The sequence below is a fragment of the Papio anubis genome, chromosome 2 (assembly GCF_008728515.1).
Source record: "Papio anubis isolate 15944 chromosome 2, Panubis1.0, whole genome shotgun sequence".
Taxonomy (NCBI): Eukaryota; Metazoa; Chordata; class Mammalia; order Primates; family Cercopithecidae; genus Papio; species Papio anubis.
Window position 1 is genome coordinate 92,285,347 of NC_044977.1, and position 11,257 is coordinate 92,296,603.

The 11,257-nt window shown below is 41.1% G+C and overlaps 1 protein-coding gene across 5 annotated transcripts in view; it reads left to right on the forward strand.

Moving 5' to 3' along the window:
- SPINK8 (serine peptidase inhibitor Kazal type 8 (putative)) overlaps positions 1-10,485 on the forward strand; it is a 38,838-nt gene extending 28,353 nt beyond the window's left edge. The window contains exons 6-9 of one of the 5 annotated variants that reach the window (XM_021934451.2): positions 1,267-1,309; positions 7,781-7,830; positions 9,305-9,371; positions 10,324-10,410. In XM_021934451.2, coding sequence (XP_021790143.1) covers positions 1,267-1,309; positions 7,781-7,830; positions 9,305-9,350 — 139 coding nt within the window. In that variant the 3' untranslated portion in view covers positions 9,351-9,371; positions 10,324-10,410. Of the gene's footprint in view, positions 1-1,266; positions 1,310-7,780; positions 7,850-9,304; positions 9,372-10,323 lie in introns of all 5 variants that reach the window. The other 4 variants (XM_021934450.2, XM_021934453.2, XM_021934452.2 and 1 more) reach the window with 4 other exon arrangements.
- The last annotated feature ends 772 nt before the right edge of the window (positions 10,486-11,257 follow it).

Consider the following 11,257-nt stretch of genomic DNA (forward strand, 5'->3'; position numbering starts at 1 on the left):
ATATTATGTGTGTATATTCTGAATCAATTGATATTATCATGCGATATTTTTCTGTCATTCTGTTAATGTGATATTATTAAATTGGCTGATTTTTTTTTTTTTTTTGAACCGCTCTAAATTCTTGGGACAAAGCCCATTCTGTCATGGTATATAATCCTTTTGCTATGTGGTTGGATTCAATTTGTTGGTATTTTTCTGAGAATCTTTGCATCTATATTCATAAAGGATATTGGTCTATAGTTTTCTTTTATGTGATGTCTTTGCCTGTCTTTGATAACATGGTAATGCTGGCCTCTATGAGGAGGTAATGCTCCCAGTGTTCCCTCCTCTTTTATTATTTGGAAGAGTTTAAGAAAGATTGGTATTAAATCTTTTAAAAATATTTGGTAGGCCAGGCGCAGTGGCTCATGCCTGTAATCCCTGCATTCTGGGAGGCCGAAGCGGGTGGATCACCTGAGGTCAGGAGTTCCAGACCAGCCTGGCCAACATGATGAAACCCAGTCTCTACTAAAAACACAAAAAATTAGCTGGGCCTGGTAGCACATGCCTGTAATCCCAGCTACTTGGGAGGCTGAGGCAGGAGAATAGCTTGAACCCAGGAGGCGGAGGTTGCAGTGAGCCGAGATCACGCCACTGCACTCCAGCCTGGGCAACAAGAGCAAAATTACTTCTCAAAAAAAAAAACAAAAAAAAAACAAAAAAAAAACAAAAAAACAAAAACCGGTAGAATTCAGTAGTAAAGCCATCTGGTCTTTGTCGGGACATTTATTACTGATTCAGTATCTTTACTTGTCATAGGTTGGTTGAGATTTTTTTATTTCTTATTGAGTAAGTTTTGATAATTTGTGTGTTTCTAGGAATTTGTTCATTTCATTCAGAATATCTAATCTGTTGACATACAATTGTTCATAGTATTCTCTTATAATCCTTTGTGTTTCTGTAAGGTCAGTGGCGAAGTTTCAGCTTTCATCAAATGCATGTTTTAACTTTAAGACACATTCTTTTTCTAATCCTCTGTATTTCTATTTGAATTTTCAAAGGCTATTTTGAACTTCTGTATTTTATTGTAGGCTGAGTATGTTTTACATATTCAATCTCTTTGACAAATAATAATTCATATAGTAGAATTTTTTAATATTTGTTAAGAATTCATTATTAGCAGAATGTTTATTTCCCAAACTTAGCCAAAGATTATCAAGTAAAATGTAGTCACAATTTATGATATACCATACAGCAAAAGTAATTTCAAAATATAATTTCTTTCAGATTTGAAGGGCTTAACATAACTAAACTGTATGATGGACAATGTGTAAGTAAAGACACTTTTATTTTTTATTTTCAGAAGTAAACTAGATAAGAGCTCACTGTTTTAGAGGGTTTTAAATGTTTTGTTATGAAAAGTTTCAAACATACGTAAGAGACAATAATAGATCCCATAAGCCTATCATGTGTATTCAATAAATTATAATGTTTTGCCACATTTCCTCCCTCTATTCTTTTATTTCTCTTTTTTCTTTGATGAAGTATATTAACACAGGTCTCAGACATCATGTCATTTACTCCTACATACTTCAAAGTTCCTCTCTAATAAGTTTGGGCATTTCCTTACATACTCAAAATGTCGTATTACAACTAATTATTTCATTGTCATCTTCTAATACATACTTCATATTTGAATCTCCCCACCCAAAAATAATACCTTCTGGAGGAAGAAATGTAATTTAGCCTGATAATTCAGCTGTAAGGAACATCTATTTCACCCTTGCTCTTCCCTCTCATGTCCAATATCTAGGATATTAATGAAAGACACTAATTGAAATGTGAACAGTTATTCTGAGAGTGAATGGGCCAGGACTTGCCTGAGCCCCAGGTCTAGAGATTCTGTCCCTGACTTCAGGGTTATATTCCAAAGCAAGAACTCAGCCAAAGCCATAGAGATCATTATTGCATTATGAGGCATGACAACAAGACTGGGAGAAATCAATGTAGAAGAGAAAATAAAGAGGGGGGGAGGTAAAGCAGGTAAAACAGGACAATTATATAATTTAGTAATAATTTTACAACAAGGTCTTCTGACACCATCTCCATGACAAACTCACAGGGCTCATCTGATTTACAGGTGAGCACACATACTACTCACTTAGTGACAGTCCATTACCTGAATGTTCTCCAGTTCCACTAAAGAGAAATCACAAGAACTTTTAGACACTTTCATGATTTGGGGTAACTATGAAAAGATCTCACATGATTTCTACTTCTGTCAGATTCTTGCTGAGCTGGGCTCACTCATTTAAAATCCTGCTAAATCCCTCCTTTCATACCCGGACCATACCTCAGTCTATGACTCTTGTCAAATAACTCTCTGGTCTTATATCCATTTTAAACTTTTAACATCAAAGAGGTGGTTTTAAACTTAAGGATATCTATAGAATGGTGTTCAAAGTGTTCTAAGAATCACTTATGCACCAAAATAAAGACTAGTATTTAATAGGGGAGAAGAGTTTTAGGGACATGTAGAAAGAGCGATTGGTAAGGAAGATATCACATCAGTATAAAATGATAGAATTTTCCCTAAATCAGAATGATCTAGAAAAGAATTGTGTGGCATCCAAATACAGTGAGCTTCCTTTCATCACATTTGGACTAGAAAATCCTAAATCTTCTAGGGCAGATCCCTATATCATGTTGGGACCTCAACCGTCTATTTAAGACAAAGATGCATTTTATTCATTTATTTCAAATGCAAACATTAATTGTGCCATGGATGAAAAGTTAACTATAGGAGACCGCCTGAAAATTTTACTGCAGAGCACAATTTTGTCTCTCTACCAAGGCTCTGATGAAATTGTTGATATAATTAATATTGCTTTTATAAAGTAATTCAGAAAGCTCGGATGCCAAAGATTTGCAGAGATTAAGAATGCAGACTGAAGTCAGAACTCATTGCACAAACTAAGTGATCTAGAGCTAGTACCACTGACAGCTTTAGTTATTCTTATGTATAGGTAGTGAACCCAGTTACCCCAAGTACAGAATGTGATGTCTGGGGAAGAGCGTTGAAGAAAAAGTCACAAGTTTTTCAGTTAATACCTCTATGACTCAGCTAGAACTCATCTCTCTGGGTTATCATGAAACTCAAATGAGATATGCACTTGAATGAACTCAAATGAGATGTAGGCTTAATAAAGATATGTACTCATATATATGAATATATAATTGCATTAAGAGCCAACTATAATGATGAAGTACAATGAGCTATTGGCACCTTCCCCTAAATCAGTCCTTAGAGAATCAATTGGAGTTTGAGGAAACTAATAATTCCAGAAGAGGTGGGGAGTAGGGGGATGGAGAGGGAGAGAGAGAGTAGGAAGAGAAAGCAGAAAAGAAGATATGAAAATGGAGGAAGGAGAGGGAGGAAGAGGAAGTGGAAAAAAGAAGGAAGGGAGGAAAAGAAGGAAGGAAGGAAGGAAAATGAAGGAAGGAAGGAAGGAAAATGGAAGGAAGGAAGGAAGGACGGAAGGAAGGAAGGAAGGGGAAAGAAAAGGGAAAGGAAAGGAAAAAGAGGGGAAGGGGAAGGGGAAACCTGAGACACTCTTTGGGAGATGCAAAGCTGTCTTTTTTTTTTTTTTTTTTTTTTGAGACGGAGTCTGGCTCTGTCGCCCAGGCTGGAGTGCAGTGGCCGGATCTCAGCTCACTGCAAGCTCCGCCTCCCGGGTTTACGCCATTCTCCTGCCTCAGCCTCCCGAGTAGCTGGGACTACAGGCGCCCGCCACCTTGCCCGGCTAGTTTTTTGTATTTTTTAGTAGAGACGGGGTTTCACCGTGTTAGCCAGGATGGTCTCGATCTTCTGACCTCGTGATCCGCCCGTCTCGGCCTCCCAAAGTGCTAGGATTACAGGCTTGAGCCACCGCGCCCGGCCTGCAAAGCTGTCTTGAACTGACCCATGCTTGGTGGAGGAGGATGGCCCCCTTGAGGGAGGGTGACCAGAGGTATCAATACAAAGGAGGCCTGGAGGATAGGGTGCTGCCTATCCAGCACCTGCAGGATTGGGTGCTACCCTTGCCTTAGTTCATGCAGCCTGGGAGTGTTGTTTTTGTTTTTGTTTTTTTTTTGAGATGGAGTCTTGCTCATCGCCCAGGCTGGAATGCAGTGGCGCGATGTCGGCTCACGCAAGCTCCGCCTCCCGGGTTCACACCATTCTCCTGTCTCAGCCTCCCGAGTAGCTGGGACTACAGGCACCCGGGAGTGTTAATTATTGACCCTTCACTATAGAAAATGGCAGCAACAACCCTGAGAGCAGGGCCATTTCTGAGGAATAATGTCATGGCAGTGTTAAAGCCTCACTGGGGCAAAGAACTGATGAAAAGAGGTGGGGACTGGCCAGTTACCCTTGGCATTTACCCCTCCTTTCTCCTCCTCCAAACCACCAAGGCTGGTAGGTTACATACTAGAGAGACTGCCTTCTAAATGATACGGAGATATGGAAAGCAAAGAGATATGAAGAATAAGCTACTTGTGCCAAAATCTATGTAAGGAGTCCCAGAAGATAATGAAAATAAAAACAGAATAAATATTTGAATAAATAATAGTAACTATTCCAGAAGTAAAACTATGAAGGACCTCAGTTTGAAAGTGCTCAGTAGAGTGGCAAAGAGGAAAGATGCCTTCACATGGAAGCATTATAATAAAATTATAAATATCAAAGATAAAGAGAAATTATAAAAACTTCTAGAGAAAAGATTCCCTCTAAAGAAAAAAAAACTTCAGACTGGCATCAGATTTCACACAACACTGGATGCAAGCAGACAAGGAAGGCCGGGCACAGTGACTCACTCCTGTAATCCCAGCACTTTGGGAGGCCTGAGGAGGGCAGATCGCCTGAGGTCAGAAATTCGAGGTCATCCTGGCCAACAGGGTGAAACCCATCTCTACTAAAAATACAAAAATTAGCCAGGCGTGGTGGCAGGCACCTGTCATCCTAGTTACTCAGGAGGCTGAGGCAGGAGGATCACTTGAACCCAGGAGGCAGAGTTTGCAGTGAGCCGAGATCACACCACTGTGCTCCAGCTTTGGCAACAGAACGAGGCTCCATCATAAAAAAAATCAAGAAACGGGCCAGGAAGCGATGGCGGCTCGTAATCCCAGCACTTTGGGCAACCGAGGTGGGCAGATCATGAGGTCAGGAGTTCGAGACCAGCCTGACCAATATGGTGAAACCCCGTCTCTACTAAAAATACAAAAATTAGCTGGGTGTGGTGGCACGCTCCTGTAATCCCAGCTACAGGGGAGGCTGAGGCAAAAGAATCACTTGAACTCGGGAGGCAGAGGCTGCAGTGAACTGAGATCTTACCACTGCACTCCAGCCTGAGCAACAGAGCAAGGCTCCATCTCAAAACAAAAAACAAACAAAAACAAGACAAGGAATATGTGTGTTACGTAATGTGTGTATATAATCCTGAAGTTAAAAGGGAAAAAAATATATATCTTAATCTGTTTTGTGCTGCTATAACAGAACACCTCAAACTGGGTAATTTATAAACAATAGAAACTTATTGCTTGTGGTGTGTTGGAGGCTGAAGTTCACTCATCAAGATGCCAGCATCTTGTACTCCTGCTGTGTTGTCCCATGGCAAAAGGCGAAGGGTCAGAAAGCATGTACTGTGCACACATGCACATGTGTGTGAGAGAGAGAGTAGAAGGATCCAAACTCATCATTTTATCAGAAACCTGCTCCCACAATAACTAACCCATTCCCAGATAATGGCATCAATCCATTCATGAGGGCAGAGCCCCCTCAAGACATAATAAGTGTAATTAAAGGTTCCACCTCCTCAACACTGTTGCATTGGGGATTATTTTCCGACATGATCCTCTTGATGACAAAACAGAATCCAGAGATTAGGAACAGCATCCGAAGAAAGCGCGCGCTATGCCGAAAAGCGATTTTTGATGAGCTCTGACGTGATCTTGAAAACGGATGATCCTGTCTCTGAGCCGAGCCTCGATCTGAAATCCTTTTGAGACGATTTTGAGCCTATTATGTTTGTCCTTTTGAGCCTCGAGCCTTTACTCTTTGAGCCTTGTTCTCCTATGATTTCCTCGAGCCTTTGTTCTTTGTCTTTATAATTTCTCGTGAGCCTTGCCCTTGATCTCGAGCCTCTTTGTCCTTTGTTTCCGTTCTTTGTTCCTTTGTCTCTTTGACCTGTCTTCGAGACCAATGCCCGAACTGGATTTGAAAATGATTTTGAAAATCTCGAAACCGATGAAATGATTTCGACGATCGTGACGGATTTGATTTTGAAACCTGATCGGGTGTTTCGAAGCGGATTCCCGGAGTCGAAACTCTCGATTCTTTACTTCCTTTGCCTTTTGCCTTGCCTCACTCTGTCATGCAGGCTGAAGTGCAGCGGTGCAATCACAGCCCATGTAGGCTCAACCTCCTGTGCTCAACCGATCCTCCCACGTACCTGGATTACGAGCACACAACACTGCACTGGGCTAATTTTTGTATTTTTTGTAGAGATGGCATCTCACTATTTTTCCCAGGTAGGTCTCAAACTCCTGGACTCAAGCAGTCTTCCCATCTAGGCCTCCCACAGTGCTGGGATTACAGGCATGAGCCACCATACCCAACCCCAAATTATCTTTCAAATGTTCAAACATGATAAAAAGTTATATTCTATTAATGGCTGGGTGTGGTGTCTCACGCCTGTAATTCCAGCACTTTGGGAGGCCAAGGTCTGTAGACAACCTGAGGTCAGGGGTTCGAGACCAGCCTGATCAACATGACAAAACCTCATCTATAATAAAAAATACAAAAATTAGCCAGACATTGTGGTGCACACCTGTAGTCCCAGCTACTCAGGAGGCAGAGGCAGGAGGATCGCTTGAATCAAGGAGGCAGAGGTTGCAGTGAGCCAAGATCGTGCCACCACACTCCAGCCTGAGCAACAGAGTGAGACTCCATCTCAAAAAAAAAAAAAAAAAAAAAGAGGCCAGGTGTAATCCCAGCACTTTGGGAGGCTGAGGCAGGTGGATCATGAGATCAGGAGATTGAGACCATCCTAGCTAACACAGTGAAACCCCATCTCTACTAAAAATACAAAACCTTAGCCAGGTGTGGTGGCACGCACCTGTAGTCCCAGCTACTTGGGAGGCTGAAGCAGGAGAATGGCGTGAACCCGGGAGGCGGAGCTTGCAGTGAGCCGAGATCGCACCACTGCACTCCAGCCTGGGTGACAGAGTGAGACTCCATCTCAAAAAAAAAAAAAAAGAAAAGAAAAGAAAATTTTAAATGGGAGTGAGCAAGAGAGAGATGAAAGAGGAAAATACTAAATGAAAAAAAAATCCTAATATAACAGTAATTACAGTAAATATGAATAGGTTATACTCAGTGAATCAAAAGACAGATATTCTCAGACTGGATAACTGGATAAAGAAAAAGAAGATCCAACAAAATGTTGCCTACAAAGACATACTTGATTTTTAAAGGACACAGAAAAACAGAAAATAAATATATGCACCCAAGCATGAGAATCAGTTATAAGCTAAAAGAAAGCTGAAGCTACAAACCTATCTGACAAAACAGAAATTTGAGATTCCTTCCCTTTGAGTTTAGACACAAGTCACGAACACTTGTTTAACACAATACCAGAGAGCCTGAGCTACTCTCTCTCTCTCTCTCTCTCTCTCTCTCTCTCTATATATATATATATATATATATATAATATTTGCAAAGTGTAGAAAACATTGCTAACCATCCACCCTATATAATATGCAGGGTGCACCAGCAGACTCGGGGCCCAGGGAAGAGCTGACTTTGCGGTTCAGGTCTGAAGGTTATCTTCTGGTAGAATTACTTGTTGTTCAGGGGTGGGAGGTTGGGTGGGAGTAGCTCTTTTTGTTCTATTAATGCCTTAAACTGATTGGATGGGGCCTACCCACATTATGAAGGGCAATCTGCTTTACCCGAAGTCCACTAATTTAAATGTTAATCTCATCCAAAAACACCCTCACCAAAATATCTAGAACAATGTTCGATCAAGTATCTGGGCACTGGGACCCAGCCAAGGTGACAAATAAAAGTAACCATCACAAAGCCTATCACTAAATCCCTTCTTGGAAGATGGCTGCACTCCAAGGCAAAGCACCTCCCCAGAGACTGCTACATGAGCATTGTTATTTTCCTTGAGTCTTTCCGTTTTTGTGTCTGTTTGCTAAATGACACTCTGACAAGAACAATGATATGATAATCATCAATTCTGGCGTGGGCTGAATCACAAATATTAACACTATTAAGGGGGTTCTGGGCCAGGCGCGGTGGCTCACGCCTGTAATCCCAGCACTTTGGGAGGCCAAGGCAGGTGGATCACCTGAAGTCAGGGATTCGAGAGCACCCTGACCAATATGATGAAACCTGTCTCTACTAAAAATGCAAAAATTAGCCAGGCATGGTGGCGCATGCCTGTAATCTCAGCTACTCAGGAGGCTCGGGCAAGAGAATCGCCTGAACCCGGGAGGCAGAGTTTGCAGTAAGCCGAGATCACACCATTGCACTCCAGCCTGGGCAACAAGAGTGAAACTATCTCAAAAAACAAAACAAAACGGTGGGGGCGTTCTGAAATTCTGCTGGATGTATGAGCAAACTCAAAGGAGAAAACTTTAAAACTTGACCAAAGGATATTTAAGATCATATGAATAAATGGAGAGACAGTCTATGCCCCAGATTATAACTTAAGTATTATGACTATGTTAGTTTTCTCTATTCTAAAACTTCATTTCATTCCCAATCAATAACCAGTTGAATTTAAGATCGCTGATAAATGAAAAACACTATGGATAAGTGAGTAAACAGCTCACAGAACTAGAGGAGCTATTGCAATAAGCTAGAAAATAGAATGTACATGCAAATAAGCAACAAGAAAACCGACAGCCGCAAAGGCTATCGTTTTATTATAGAAGAATAAAGACAAAAGGCTAATTATATAAAGGATATTCAAAAGCTTATAAATAATCAGGGGCAAATTCAAATTGAAATATAATGAGATGCCTATTTGCCTATCATACTAGAAAAAATCAGAAGGCTGGGTACGTCCAGTGTTGGTTGGACCTGGAGATATCTGTACTCTCATGATCTATGGTGACAGTGAAGACGGTTACAGACACTTTGGGAAGCAATCTGCCATTTTTAGGCAAAGTAAGAAATTAAATATATTCATATCTCATGGTCCAGCATTTCCAACCCTAGGAAATCACAAAAAGATTCCCTCATCGCTTCGTGAAATGACATGTATGTCTATTGCAGGGTTATTCAATGCGGCAGGTGGCAGGTATGGGGACAGCCTGAGTGAGACTAGTCAAGAAATCAATAGGTAAACTGTGGAAGGTAGTCCTTACAGATTTCAATGCAGCTTTCAGAAGAAATGAGATGTGCCATTAGCAGTATGGATAGATCTTAAAATACTACACTGAGAGGAAAAGCAAGGGACGGAATAATACAAGTAACATGACAGCATTATATAAACTAAAAATAAACACTATATATATTTGGCACAAACATAAAAAGACACACACTGAACTCATTGAAATCATTGGCTCTGGTGTGAGGAGGAAGGGAATGAATGAATTAGTGAATGAATGAATGAATGAATAGTGGCTCCTCCCTACAGCCCTTCAGCAAAGCAGCATAGAAACTGTTTTTGATAGGATCTCACACACATACAAAAAAGAGATCTGTAACAGGAAGACTAGTGATATCACTGATTGCCAGCCATGTGCCCTGCACTGCATCATATGCTTTGCCTGTATCTCCACTCCTGTGTTCCTCACAGCCCTGCCATGAGGAAAGCATTGCTATTAGCTACATTTCATATTCAAAGGAGCAGAGGTCTAGAGAGTCCATGTGACTTGCCCAAACCCACAGAGCTAGGAACTGGCAGGGCTGGGCCTTGAATCCAGTGGGTCAACCTCTAGACTCTGTTCTTTAACACCATCTTCTATGCCTCCCATATCCCCCAACGGGCCTCTGCCAGGATCCTGCTTCATGTCAACTCCACTGCCTCTACCCGCTTGGGAGTTTCCAGAGGCTCTCCTGGGGTCCAAAGGCTCACCCAGACATCCCCATCCTTTGCCTTCCTCTTTTCTACCCACTTCCACTCTGCTTTTTTCTTCTCCAGTGAAATTAGAATGTCTCTAACCTGCCTTAACTCAGAGAATAATTGTTTAGCATTTCCCCTGCTGGACTATGGTTGTGGCTACCAATGTGGTGGCTTTTCTCTTAACTTCCTCAAATTTGATTTCTCTAAGCAGATACTTCTCTTACAGGAAAACTCTTGAACGTACCACAAAGAATTAGAAAACCTACTGAATCTCCAGATGGCCAAGTGAAACACAATGGTTGCCTCTTCAAATACATCCCCTTTAATTACTAATGGTTGGATCAAACTCGTTGATTTCTGTCTTCAGTAAATGGTTCTCAGCAGAAAACCTGGCTGGCAAACATTTCTCTTGGTTAATAAGAATCTTTAAAAAATATCAGATATTCTATTTTCTCATCCCAAATCTACATGACTCATGCCATGGGTTCCCTCTGTTCTTACACAGATTGTGAGCAAATGACCACAGAAATCTAAAATCTTAGTAAGAAGAGCAAGTTTTGTGGTGTTTTTAACTTGCCTTATACCCATTCTCCCTACCCCAACTCTGCTGTAGGCTTAAATTAAACCAACCCTGATATCATGGTGGAAACCAGCTCCTAAAAGACACGAAAGGGGGAAGAACAGGTTTGGAGGTCCCCAAAAACACCATTTCCAGAAAATGATCATTATTTGATTTGCCTGGCAGTTCCCTAGAGACCTCCTCTAGCAGGCTTGCCTTTGACTTTTTGTTTTGTTTTGTTTTAACCTGACTGAGAGTTCTCTCACCGAGAACTTTTTCCCTGAGGCATCTGTCAAAAACAGCCTCAATTTTTAAAATTTGCAAAAACCTTAAGCAGTGATAACATTTGGGACAAACAAATAACCTAAAATTAAAAAAAAAAAAATCTTATAAGAAAAAGCTGAGAATAGAATGTCCACGGAGCTTTTGAAAAGCTCTGGCATATTTCTGGGAACCTAGAAGACCATGGGCATGAGCAGGTCTGTAACATGTCAGGAGAATCTTTAGAAGGCCCTATATGCTCACCTTGGCTGACTTTAATGCTCTGAATAGCAAGAAATGAAGTCTAAAGCAGAGTTGTAAACTGCCTGCCTGACCATTG